Source organism: Leopardus geoffroyi, chromosome A2 (assembly GCF_018350155.1).
Source record: "Leopardus geoffroyi isolate Oge1 chromosome A2, O.geoffroyi_Oge1_pat1.0, whole genome shotgun sequence".
Classification (NCBI taxonomy): Eukaryota; Metazoa; Chordata; class Mammalia; order Carnivora; family Felidae; genus Leopardus; species Leopardus geoffroyi.
Genome location: NC_059331.1, coordinates 10831824 through 10845465, shown reverse-complemented (window position 1 = coordinate 10845465; position 13642 = coordinate 10831824). Strand labels below are relative to the sequence as shown.

Here is a 13642-nt window from a genome sequence, read left to right as displayed (position 1 = left end):
ACTCAGGGGGGCTCAATGTCAATTTACAGGAGACTTTGCAAGGAGAGTCTAAAATACAAGCAGTACATAATGTGGGTGAGTGACTCTGTTTTCTTGAGGGTTAACCAGCAGCGCCCGTTTCCTTGAAATTGCCTCACACCATCTCTGATTTCCCTCCTGTTCACTCCCCTTCCTACACATCCTTCCTGTTTGGGACCCAAATAGCTCAAAGTAGGATCATCCTCGGGGCCTTAGCAGAGGCCATTCCCTCAGCCAGCACACACTTCCCCAGAGATGCTCGTGGCTCCTGCCTTCCTTTCCCTGAGGACTCCGTTCAGCTGTCGCCTTGTTCACTGTTCTTGACTGAACACCAATCACAAAATAACACTTGTATCCACACTCTCCTTTACACTTACTCTTGTTCTCTTCACAGCACTCGACACCCTCCGATGTCTTATTGATATTTTGATTTCCTTCTGTTCCTTCTCCATCACTGGATTATACTGGCTTTTGATTTTCCCGGACTCATTGCCTAGACAATGCCTGGAATATGTTTGACCCTCACTACAACTTCTTGACAGCAAAATACAAATCGTAGCATTGCAACAATGTGAGTGATACTGTTCATGTGAAAATTAATGATGTCTCCCATCGTCTTTCCTCATGGTCAGTGCAACCTCATGGAACCAGGAAATGATACACGCATATCAGAATTTCTGCTTCTGGGATTTTCAGATGGTCCAGAACTGCAGCCCCTCGTATTTGGGATTTTCCTCTCCATGTACCTGATCACTGTGTTTGGCAACCTGCTCATCCTCCTGGCCGTCAGCTCTGACTCCCGCCTCCACACGCCCATGTACTTCTTCCTGGCCAACCTGTCCTTTGTAGACATCTGCATCACCTCCACCACCGTCCCGAAGATGCTCTGGAACATCCAGACCCAGAGCAAAGTCATAACCTATGAGGACTGCATCACACAGGTGAACATTTTCATCATCTTTTCAGGATTGGACATCTGCCTCCTGGCCATTATGGCTTATGACAGGTTTGTGGCCATCTGTCACCCCTTATACTACACGGTCATCATGAACCCCCAGCTCTGTGGACTGCTGGTCCTGGTGTCCTGGATCACGAGTGTCCTGCATTCCTTGTTGCAAACTTCAATGGTGTTGCGGCTGTCCTTCTGTACAGTCGTGGAAATCCCCCATTTTTTCTGTGAACTCAATCAGATGATCCAACTTGCCGGTTCTGACACCTTTCTTAATAACTTGGTGATGTATTTTGCAGCTATCCTAGTGGGTGGTGGTCCTTTCGATGGGATCCTTTACTCTTACTCCAAGATACTTTCCTCCATACGTGGGATCTCATCAGCTCAGGGCAAGTATAAGGCATTTTCCACCTGTGCATCTCACCTCTCGGTTGTCTCCTTATTTTATTGTACCAGCCTAGGTGTGTATCTTAGCTCTGCTGCTACCCAGAGGTCACGGTCAAGTGCCACAGCCTCGGTGATGTACACGGTGGTTACGCCCATGCTGAACCCTTTCATCTACAGCCTGAGGAACAAAGATATAAAGGGGGCTCTGAAGAGATTCTCTGCGATGGCAGTTAGAAAAGGTCCAATTGTCCTGCAGTTGAAGAATTTCCCAGGATTGCAAGCCTCAAAGTCTTAGCATCAGAAATTTGTTTTGTTTTTTTAAGCAGATTGTAGACATAGAGTTTGTGTCTCTCATTTATTTCCTGGAATTTTTATTTTTTCAACCACTCAGTACAATTTAGTTCCTCATTTTATTAAGTTTTCCCTCTGTGTAATCCACATCTTTTTTCCTTCATCTTTTTCTTTTATTTCTAAATTGATTTGCAAGCTGTGATATGAGAAAATTAAGAGTTCTCATTTGTCTCATGGAACTGCCTGGATTTCTTAAGAATAATTACTTCACAGGGGCACCTGGGTGGCTCACTTGCTTAAGCATCTGACTTTGGCTCAGGTTCCTGGTTCCCGAGTTTGAGCCTCGCATTGGGCTCTGTGCTGATAGCTCAGAGCCTGGATCCTGTTTCAGATTTGTGTCTCTCCCTCTGTCTCTCCCCCCGCCCCCACTCATGTTTCGTCTCTGTCTCCCTCAAAAAATTAAAAAAAAAAAATTAAAAAATTTTGGAAGAAAAAAGAATAATTTCTTCACTAATACCAAATCACTCCACATAATAATGTTTTTAGTTTGGTAAAAGAATACTCATTTGTTACCGCTCTGTTAGAATATATTCAATTAGCCAAATAGGCCATTTCTATTCTATTCTATTCTTTTTTTTAAAAAATTTTTTTTCAACGTTTATTCATTTTTGGGACAGAGAGAGACAGAGCATGAACTGGGGAAGGGCAGAGAGAGAGGGAGACACAGAATCGGAAACAGGCTCCAGGCTCTGAGCCATCAGCCCAGAGCCTGACGCGGGGCTTGAACTCCCGGACCACGAGATCGTGACCTGGCTGAAGTCGGACGCTTAACTGACTGCGCCACCCAGGTGCCCCTATTCTATTCTATTCTATTCTATTCTATTCTATTCTATTCTATTCTCTATTCTATTCTATTTATTCCATTCTATTCTATTCTAACTCTGGGACCACAGTTTTTCACTTTGTATCTATCATTCTTTTTTATATGACTACAATAACTGCTCTTCCTGATGAACAGATAAGTGTGTTTTATAAGAGACCATTAGCTTTTTTCTCCGAATTAGGATCCCATTCTCTTCTTAGGCTCTATGTCCCCAGTGCTTACATTAGTCACTGGCAAACTGGTTATCAAAAACTTGTCTACCAGTGGAGTCTACCCAGAAACAGAAATTCAAATAATTAGAATGACTTAATATGGCCTTGGAGTCAAAGATGACCTCGACTATGATAAAGCAAATTTTAAACTCTCCTTTGTATCACTATGCTCTACATTTCTTCTCAAGCTGTACATCTCTCAGTCAAGTATGGAATAGCAGTGGCAGTGTTTAAGGGGATTTATTCGCTGGGGTGAATGATTGGTTACTTATTGCCGTCAAAAGACTTATAAATAAAAACAATAAAATGGTCCTGAAAGAAATTAAAGAATACATAAATAAATGGGATGACCTCCTGTGCTCATGGTTGGGAGATTTTTTATTTAATTTTAGGATGGTTTTAAAAATGTTTTCCAAGAATACCCCATTTTTGTTATTTTCAAATTATCATTGAATCTGTAGATTTTTGGGTAGTATTGCCATTTTAACAACTTTAATTCTAATTTAAATTTCTCCTAACAAGGGACCACAGCTTTGCTCTCAGTCTGGGCTCCACATCCAGGACCCGCAGCATCAACACCACCAGGGAGCTTGTTAGAGAAGCAGGGTCCTCGGGGCCCCTGGAGACCTGAGGAATCAGAATTTGCATTTCAACTACAGTCCCTGGGGAATTGTGTGCACAGTGAAGTGGAGAAACCTTAGTGTGGAACAGGTTTCCTCACCTTCTACATATGGCGGGCCCAAGGGAAAAAATGAGCGAAGGGATAAGCCAACACTTCACAAAAGGAAGCGCACGCGATTGGCTGCAAGGGGCGCAGTTACAAGGTCAACCACGGAAGACTTCGCTTTCACGTGCCTCTCGCATCATTACTTGGGCAATTCGTCTTCATGGGGCTGACAGCAGGTGAGGGCAGCCCTGTTGTCCCTTTCGCTTTTTAATGTTTATTTCTTTGAGAGAGAGAGAGCACAAGCAGGGGAGGGAGGGTGAGAGAGAGAGAGAGCACAAAGCAGGGGAGGGACAGAGAGTCCCAAGCAGGCCCCATGCTGTCAGCACAGAGCCCAACAAGGGGCTGGATCTCACAAACAGTGAGATCTGAGCTGAGCCGAAGCCAAGAAGAGGTCTCTTAACCCACTGAGCCACCCAGGCACTCGTCTCCCTTCCCTATGTGATGTCGTCTCATTGATACTCTTGGACTCTGGGTATTGGTCTCTTTTTCACAAAACCAAGGGGCACCTCGAATCCTCATTCTGTATGTCAGCCAGTGGACAGAGGCTTCCCCAGACCATGCTCTGTAAATGCTCCCGACATCACGACAGTCCAGTTTTGTACCAAAAACCTTGTTTCACATGATTATGCTTGACCGCATGATGCCATCCGTATATTTATATTATTGTTCTCTGTCCTTGGTGCTACAGAGAAACATACGCTAGTGAAGGGATTTCACCTTCTTTGTTCACTTTTGTTTTTGTCACAAATGTATGTGAATATATGGTTAGTATGAAAAACCCAAGGATATGAAAAATTATAGAATTTAAAAAATAAGGGATAATGAAACCAGGTTAAAATGACTAGTTTCCAAACAACTGTCCACAGCAAAATTATGTGAAAACTAAAAACTAATTGAAATTGGCTATAAAAAAGAAATTGTTAATGATATCAACATGGATTCATAATTAAATTGTCAATGGCCTACACACGAAAAAATGTAATATATAATGTTCCTACAATGCTCAGTTTGTATTTGTGGGATGACTCAGACATTAGGTCTCAATGTATAAGGACATTGACCATATGGCAAGGTTGTATTTCAGTTTCATTGGAAAAGGTTGAATTGCTAAATAACATCTAGAATAAAGGGATATCTAAACTAATACTGGCATCAGTGGATATCTATCTGGAAGAATATGAAACTGGTCCCCTCCTCAGACACTTCACAAAAATTCAGAGGGAATATGACCCCAGTGTAAGTGTAACCATACAATATAGCAGAACATCAAGGAAACTACATATAACATTCACAGGTGAGCAAACCCACTAAATAAAGCCACAATCTCAGAAGTAAGAAGATAGATTTATTTAAATAAAATTAAAAATTTTTATGATCAAAATATGTTGCAAGAATCAATTGAGAAACAATGATCTCAGGAAATCATTTGAAATGCTGATGGTGTTTTAAAAATAAAAGAGAGAGAGACAGAGAGAGAAACCTATGGGCATATAATAATAATAAAACCAATCAGAATGGTCATCAAACATATGACCTTGGCTGAAACTGAGGGATAGTTTAAGGAAAATAACAAGAACTGTCTCCTTCACCCAGCAGCCTGGAAAATAACTTACAGGACTGTTACACTGTTTGTGCCTGAAACTTTCAAATAGGAGCCAAAGGGTCATTCTGAATTTGTTGGCATAAGAGTAAATGTTACAAGGTTGAACACAGAACCTGAAAGCAGCTGTATTACAGATACTGACATTCTTTCACCAGGAGTTTCCCAGTCTCTGCACCCATCCTGCCCAGAGCCTGCCCTGTTCTGGGGAGTGTCCTGTGGCCTGTAAGATGTTCAGAGCATCCCTGACCTCTGTGCACCCCTCTCCAGCGTGACAGACAATGTGTCTCCAGACATTGATCAATGTCCCCTGGGGGACAAAATTATACTCCATTAGAAACACACAGTGAATTTAACAATCTCAACATATTTTTTCTAGCATGGCCATAATAGCAATTGAATGGTATAGAATAAGAAAGATCTTCAAAAGTGTGAATGGCAGTCATTTGGTGAAACTGACATTAGCACTGAATAAATACATTATAACTTAATTAAGCGAGAAAACACACAGACACAGCGATATGCTCTGGGCGAAATTGGATTGGCCCTCAGGAGATGACATTTAGTGTTCACGACTTCCACTCTCTCTGACCCTCTCATCCACGGACTACGAGGCTGAGTTGTCTGACAGGAAGGTCTCCTTGTGGAAGTCTGAATCCTTCCCTGGATGCTGAATTCCTCCCTAGATGCTAGATTATAGATCATTTTCTCCTCAATGGAGAAAGCAGGAAGGTCAGAGACGCATCGGCCCCCAGGCATTATTAGTACTCAGAACACCAGATGAAAACCACACCCATTCCTGTCTAAGGTTGCACACACTGACAGACAGGAGACTAGGAGGTATTTTCGGCACCCTGTATCTGCTCGTTAGGTACATGTCTCTCTTCTTACTCCAGCATGGCTCCCAAGTGGACAACCCTTTGGCACACAAAGGACATTTCTCTAATGAATCTCTGATCCCAAGAGACCAGTTTGGAAGTAGTAACCGCAGTTAGGTTTTTTGTTATTCCTTTTCCATGAATGTGACCCCTTCCTGATGAGTAAAGTCACAGCACCACTGTGAGTTACAGTTTCCTCCAGGTCTATGTATATGGGATCAATTCCTTGATTTCTCTTTCTGTTGCTTCATTATTGCTGTATAGAAATGCAACCGATTTCTGTACGTTGATTCTATATCCTGCAAAAATTCTTAACAAGATACTAGCAAATTGAATTCGACAGTATATCCAAAGAATTATTCACCATGATCACATGGGATTCATTCCTGAGCTGCAAGTGTGGGTCAATATTTGCAAATCAATGTGATACATCACATTAATAGAAGAAAGGACAAGAACCATATGATCCTGTCAGTGGATGCAGAAAAAGCATTCAACAGAATACAGAATCTTTCTTGATAAAAATCCTCAAGAAAGTCGGGATAGAAGGAACATACCTTAACACCATAAAAGCCATACAAAAAAAGGCCCACGGCTTCTATCACCCTCCATGGGAAAAGACTGAGAGCTTTCCCCCAAAGATCAGGAGCATGACAGGGATGTCCACTCTCACGGCTGTTCTTTAACATAGTGTTGGGAGTCCTAGCCTCAGCAATCAGACAACAAAATGAAATAAAGCCATCCAAATTGGCAAACAAGTCAAAATTTCACTTTTTGCAGGAGACATGATACTTTACATGGAAAACTCGAAAGACTCCAACAAAAAGCTGCTAGAGCTGATATATGAACTCCGCAAAGTCTCAGGATGCTTGAATGTTTAGAAGTTACCTAACATCATGGCACTGAGCCCTGCATCAGGGCTGACACTGTGGAGCCTGCTTGGGATTCTCCCTATCTCTTCTCCTCCCCCATTTCTCCATCTCTCCTCTCTCTCTCTCAAAATAAATAAATAAACTTAGAAAAGAAACTCTCCAACAAAGCAGTTAAAGCTTATGTGACAGTATTAAAATATACACAAATAGAAACTTGAAAATCTACTGTGCATTTGCGTGTGACTCCTTTAATTCACCAAAGTGCACACTTTACATATGCAGGTTATAGTGTGTAATTACACTCCGATGATTTAATTCAGTGGAAAAAAATCGAATGGGGCATGGCTAAGGTTAGGATCTAGAGAACGGGTAGCTGATTCTCACTTAAGAGAGCTGGGAGATAGCACTTCTAATGGGGAAGGAAGCCAAATGTCAATATGGATGTATGAACAATGGAATTACATTTAAGTAATTCACATGATAAAGCAGTTTGAAAGAAAAGATTAACCTCCATACGGGAACCGTATGTGACCATAAATTGGTTGAAGACAGAAGAGCACTACAGCCAAGCTCAACACCACGCATGAGCCTGAGAAACACAATGTAGAGATTCACACCTGACCCCAGATCCACGAGGAGCCCAGCAGAGATCAGAAACGCTCCCCCACACATGATTCCATTTGATTGAAAAGGTATTATGATAGCTCATTTGACAAGGACCACCTGTTATAGAGCACTAGCTGACTGACACAATAACCCAAGCGAACGGACCTTAGACACGTAGAAGATGTGCTGATTTTTATTTGTGGCAAATGATCTGACGTTGAGGAGAGCACTCATGATCGTTCTGTGATTCGAGTTTATTTCCCACGACGTTACGAACAAGTGGGCTCCCTTCTGGGTAACTGGGAGAGTTTGAAGGACATGCACGTTTGTGCAGAACAACTGGGGACCCTGAGCCACATGCCAGCAGGACATCCAGCTCTCTTGTGAAGCATCCTCTGGTCGTGCAGGTGGGAGCGATTTCCGAGCAGGACGGAGGCACGAAATGGATGGGGCTGATACTGTTCATTTGCCATCATTTGTGACAAATACTGGGAAAAGGAACCTATTTCATGTGACGGTAGGAAGACTCATGATAGTAGGTAGCGTGGCAAAGCTTTCAGAAGAAACGGGAAGCGAATTCGGAGATAAAACAGAAGACACTAAGCAACCCCTTACCTCAGTGAACAAACCACCTCAGCTGCGGACAAAAGCCTCCATGCTTCAATAAATAGAGGCAGCGCATGAAAAAGAAATATTTTGCATAGGAACACAATGGGTGTTTTGCTTCCTCGGGTTTATGGTCTCCTCTGACACCAAGAACATATTAGATCAATCTGTTTATTCCAATTTGTCTTTCCATGTTGACTCCACGGGGAGGTATATATTTGCTCATCAGTTTTTGCCAGTGGCTATGATAGGCCCCTGGATGCTGGGCTGAATAACAGAAAAACAACAACAACAACAGAGTCCAGTTATGAGACACAGAACCTGTTTGTACAGTAATTGCCTGACATTAGGCTTTTGATTTCTGAGGCATCCATTTCAAAGACCACCATTCATATTAACACATTGCCAGGCGTATGATTCAGTTACTATACAATCATGCAGGCCCCCCCTCCCACAAATTGCCCCATAGAAAGCCCTGGTAATCTAGGTAACAACTGTGAGTGACCCTGCTTTTCCCGTTCGGTGCCCACATTCCGTTACTGGGCTTTTTGTCTGGTTTTTGCTGTTGTTATTTTTGAGTACTGGGGGATAATATTTTACTATTCTTTTTCTTTAACTGTTTACATGAGCGTAGTTGACACACGATGTTACCTTAGTTTCAGGTCTGCAATACAGTGATTCAACTTCTCTGTACATTATGCGGGGCTCACACAGGTGTACTGACACCTGTCCCATTACCGCTAGTACATCATCGATGACTATATGCCATACACTGTGTTTTCCATTCTCATTATTGATCTTTCCATAACTCCGTTCCCCCTCTCCTTGGCCCATTCGGCCCATCCTCCAACTCCACTCATGTTTTAAATTCATCCATAAAAAATGAGCCCAGAAAAACATAGTCACTCCCCCCATGGACCCCCCAGAAGCCAGATCCTTCATAGTGCTCTCTTTCCTTCCCTGTTAAAGTCTCTCCCTCTCTGAGACCTCCTTCAATGGCCTTTGGGCATCCCATGTGCCCTCAACGTTTGTGAGCAATGAACCTTGTGTTTTTAGAGTCCTCCGGTGGGTGTTGGTGAGGTGTGTCTTGTGACCAAAATAAGAACCCAAAGGCCAGGGCAGTCACAGCATAGGCTCTGGTCAGGGAAACACTTGTGGGAATGTCCACAAGCACAAGGGCATAAGCAAATGCCTGGCGTTTCCTACCTAAGCATTGGTGTCAATAGCCTGAGGCTTAAATGGACCCCTGCTAGAGTCCACATCGTCAAAGAGTTCTTAAGGAAGGGACTTAAAAGAGATTGACAGACTCCAGGTGAAAGCAGTGGTTTTGTATTTTCATCTACAATAAAGTTATGTAGGGGGCCTAGGGGCCAAGTGTAGTGTTTTTCCACATGAATAACCCACCTTGGGATTATTCTTTGGGGAAAATCAGGGAAAATTTATATGGCATTGTATAAATCATTTGAAATGAAATTATTTTTAAGGAGACCACTTGCCCATTGTAAGATACAGAAATTTCCAGGCATTTGTGATCCAACATTTGGGAAAACACCGGGAACGTATGAAAGTGAACAAAGGTGAAATGGTATATCAGACAGAGTGGAGGCTTGATAAAGTGAGTTACCTCAATGTATAGAAAAGTTGAATTCTAACAAACAGAAATGCCAGGAAGTAATAGAAGGAGCAGATTCTACTTCCCCAGACTGATCAAAGATTAGCAGTTCCTGGCTCTGAGGCTCTGAGCCCTGCAGTCATGGGCACGTCTTTAGCCTCAGGACGATTCTCCCATGCATTGCTGGAACGCCAACGATTCTTTTCAGAGCCCTCTTTATATCTCTGTTCCTCAGGCTGTAGATGAAGGGGTTCAGCATGGGCGTGACCACCGTGTACATCACAGAGGCTGTGGCACTTGAGAGTGAGCTCTGGGTAGCAGCAGAGCTGAGGTACACTCCTAGGCTCGTACAATAAAATAAGGAGACAACCGAGAGGTGAGATGCACAGGTGGAAAATGCCTTATACTTGCCCTGAGCTGATGAGATCCCACGTATGGAAGAAACTATCTTAGAGTAAGAGTAAAGGATCCCGGCCAAGGAAGTACCACCCAGCAGCGTAGCTGCAAGATACATCACCAAGTTATTAATAAAGGTGTCAGGACAGGCAAGTTGGATCATCTGATTAAGTTCACAGAAAAAGTGGGAGATTTCCAAGGTTGTACAGAAGGACAGCCCCAACACCATTAAGGTTTGTAACAAGGAATTCAGGACACACATGATCCAGGACGCCAGAACCAGCAGTCCACAGAGCCAGGGATTCATGATGACCATGTAGTGTAGGGGGTGACAGATGGCCACAAAGCGGTCATAGGCCATCACTGTCAGAAGAAAGATGTCTAATCCTGCAAAGAGTAGGAAAAAATACATCTGTGTGATGCAGTTCTCATAGGTTATGTGTTTGTTCTGTGTCTGGATGTTCCAAAGCATCTTTGGGACGGTGGTGGACGTGAAGCAGATGTCTACAAAGGACAGGTTGGCCAGGAAGAAGTACATGGGGGTGTGGAGGTGGGAGTCAGAGCTGACCGCCAGGATGATGAGCAGGTTCCCAAACACAGTGATCAGGTACATGGAGAGGAAAAGCCCAAATATGAGGGGCTGCAATTCTGGTCTCTCTGAAAATCCCAGAAGAAAAAATTCTGAAATTTGTGTATCATTTCCTGGATTCATGTGCTGGAGGTGACTACCAGGGAACAAAAAAAAAAATAACATGACTGATTTTCTCAATAATGAACATTGCAAATATCACTGAAATGCTACAATTCTTATTTTGCATCAAAAGTGAATATCCATCGTTTTTGTATGGAACTTGTCCCCTCTCAGCATCTCCATGCCAGCTCTGAATAGGTATTCACTTCCCACACTTAACATTTTCCCCAAGTGCTCATGTTTTCTTTACTTTTAATGAGGAATTCTGTCACCCGTTTGAGGAATAACCTTGAGCACTGACTAACCTTCACGCAAAGTGTATAAGTGTCTAGAAACAAAAGCCTGGAGGGTTCAGTGATGGAGAAAGGGGACAAGCAAACGAGACCAGATAAAATTTCAGGAGGTGACAGGTGCCGTGAAGAAAAACAAAGCCTGTGTAAAGGGAAGCGTGGATGGAGGGATGGCTCTTCCTGGTTGCTCGGGCACACCGGCACACATGTAAACAGAGCCCTCGAGGAGACAGGAGACACGAGGTCCTCTGGGGACGAGCGTGCCCGTCGGAGGGAACCATGAGTGCAACGGCTCTGAGGAAAGACGTGGGGTTTTCTAAATTAAGTTTTTAAAGCATGAGGGTGGTCGACACACCAGGTCACGTTAGTTTGGGGGGCGCCACACAGTGATTCAACAAGTGTCAACATCACGCTCTGCTCACCAGGCATGGAGCTGCCATCTGTCACCACACAGCCTGTGACAGCATCACTGACAGTATTCCCTCCGCTGGGCCTTTTACTCCTGTGAGTCTCCCCTTCCTGAACATGGAAGGAATTCCTCAACCGGAAGCCAGTGTCTCCCACTCACGTTCACCATCCTGCCTTTTGTTGTTTGCATATTGTGTTAAAGACCCAGGCTCAAAAGAAAGCCAGTGTGTCCAGGGGAAGGAGTGAGAGGAGGACTGATGAGAGGTGGTGGCAGGGAATGTTGAGGAAGGAGGTGGCCTCCCGGACACTGATGAAACTTCCCGGCACAAGGAACCCCTCCTTCACATGGTGTTCCTTGCACTTTATTAATTTCCTCTCCAAGGAATCTTTGAATAGAAACAGGCACCCTTCTTATATTCATTGTCGGTACTAACCTGGCACCTGTATTTTAAGGGTCATGTATTGGAGGTATGGGTTCCAGGACCTCTGTCTTGAGACCTGCTCATCACACACACACACACACACACACACACACACACACACACACACATGCTCTATAGCCTCCTTGGACCATGTCACAACCAGACTATTCTCACCTCCAGTCGCAATAATTAGGCAAACAGTGATACAAGGCAAGCTGGTCAATATCAGATTGTCTTTCCTATAAGTTGCAAAAACATCCAAATTCTAGTAGATAAGTCTCCCGTGAGCTTGTAGACCTGGGTCTCGATTTTAAGGTGATCATTTTGTGTCCAGCATTTACAGAAACATAAAAATCAAATTCAAAAACTGAGAACAAGACAAGTGGGGGAACGATCTAATGAGCTCAGGTGGCCCCTGGTGAGGATGACGAGAAAGTGTCCCTGGTTCTGGCGACACCCCAAACCCAGGAGCATCTCCTTGATGCCCAGAATAATAAAGCGGCAAAAAGCAATTTATCCAAAAGAAAAAGTAGGAATGTCTTCACGTTATCAAGACATCCCACCAGAATAACAAGGGAAGACACCTACCATTCACAAAAGGAAATACACAGGGTACAAGAAAAGTGGGGGGTTTTAGAAAATTATTTGCTAAAGAACAACTTTTCTAAATGATATAAAATGCTAAACTTTTACAATCAGAAACCAGTTTTGAATCGGGGATCTCCACACGTTTGCTATTTGGACTTGGAGAACCAGCCAAACTATTCCTTTTTCTTCCCCCTGTAAACTATAGTCAGGTAACATACAGTGTAATATTGGTCTCAGGAGCAGAATTCAGTGATTCATCACTTACCACACCCAGTGCTCATAGCAGCAATTGCCCTCCTTAATCCCCACCACCCATCTAGCCCATCCCCACCCACCTGCTCCATCAACCCTCAATTTGTTCTCTATCGTTATGAGTTTCTTCTGGTTTGTTCCCCTCCCTTCTTTTCCCCCACCTTCCCAACCAAACTATTGTGAATGCTAATATCCTTCCCCAAATGGTAGGGCTAGAGGTATCTATCCCGCTCAGGTAGTTGGCAGATTTACTGAATATGCCATATAGAGCTTAGCACAGCTCCCTGTGTTGACAATGAGTGCTTCTCACTGGTGAGGAGATTTGGCTGATTTTTTTTCTTCTCTCAAAGTCCCCATCGCTTCCCCACCTCTGGGGTCCCAAATCCACCGCCTTATTTCAGTTCCTTGTCCTGTCTCCACCTATCATGGGCTGGCACTTCTCTAGCCAATAGTCACAATTACCCAAGAGGTCTTCCTAATATTGCAATTACACGACTGTCCACCTTAACCCCTTCCCAGTGACCCCCCTGGAGAATGAACCCCCAATTCCATACCTTCCAACACTTGGCTTGCCTCCCCTGACAGACCCACCAGCTTTACACTCACACCGCCTCACCCCTTCGATCTCACACACACCGAGCCTGAGTTGTAGCTTCTCCGGAAGGCCCAGCTCAGGTCTCGGAGCCTCTACACCCCTGCTTCCCTCTGCTTGGAGTCACCCCCTGGTCCGTTTGGAGTTTTTCACCTCTTCTCTATCCTGAAAATCCTATCTCCTCTTTTGAAGCAAGGAGTCCTCTCCCTCATGAGTCTTCGTGGGTGTAGTTCCTTTTAATATTCTCACAGACTATTAAATAGTCTATTAAATAGTCTATTAAATAGCTTTCAGCTACCAATCTCTCTGAACCTTTCCTGAAATACCTGCTGAGCTCTGAGCCTCACCTGGATGGGGTCTGT

At 43.7% G+C, this 13642-nt stretch overlaps 2 protein-coding genes across 2 annotated transcripts; one reads left to right on the top strand and one right to left on the bottom strand.

Annotated features, from left to right (window-relative positions):
- The first annotated feature begins 582 nt into the window (after positions 1 to 582).
- Positions 583 to 2118, top strand: LOC123607563 (olfactory receptor-like protein OLF4). Its single transcript, XM_045497062.1, has one exon. It carries the CDS (start codon positions 618 to 620, stop codon positions 1647 to 1649), a length of 1032 nt encoding a protein of 343 aa, XP_045353018.1. The 5' UTR covers positions 583 to 617; the 3' UTR covers positions 1650 to 2118.
- Positions 2119 to 9780: 7662 nt separating this feature from the next.
- On the bottom strand, positions 9781 to 10675 carry LOC123604912 (olfactory receptor-like protein OLF4). Its single transcript, XM_045491059.1, has 2 exons — positions 10303 to 10675; positions 9781 to 10017 (listed from the first exon to the last, which is right to left on the bottom strand). Exons 1-2 carry the CDS (start codon positions 10648 to 10650, stop codon positions 9781 to 9783), a joined length of 585 nt encoding a protein of 194 aa, XP_045347015.1. The 5' UTR covers positions 10651 to 10675.
- Positions 10676 to 13642: the final 2967 nt, after the last annotated feature.

What these genes read in the sequence shown, in the direction of transcription:
- LOC123607563 (XM_045497062.1), top strand. Translation starts at nt 618, where the DNA reads ATGATGTCTCCCATCGTCTTTCCTCATGGTCAGTGCAACCTCATGGAA.
- LOC123604912 (XM_045491059.1), bottom strand. Translation starts at nt 10,650, where the DNA reads ATGTACCTGATCACTGTGTTTGGGAACCTGCTCATCATCCTGGCGGTC. An exon ending in TGCTGGTTCTGGCGTCCTGG is followed by an intron (nt 10,018 to 10,302) that starts ATCATGTGTGTC and finishes TGTGCATCTCAC; the next exon opens with CTCTCGGTTGTCTCCTTATT.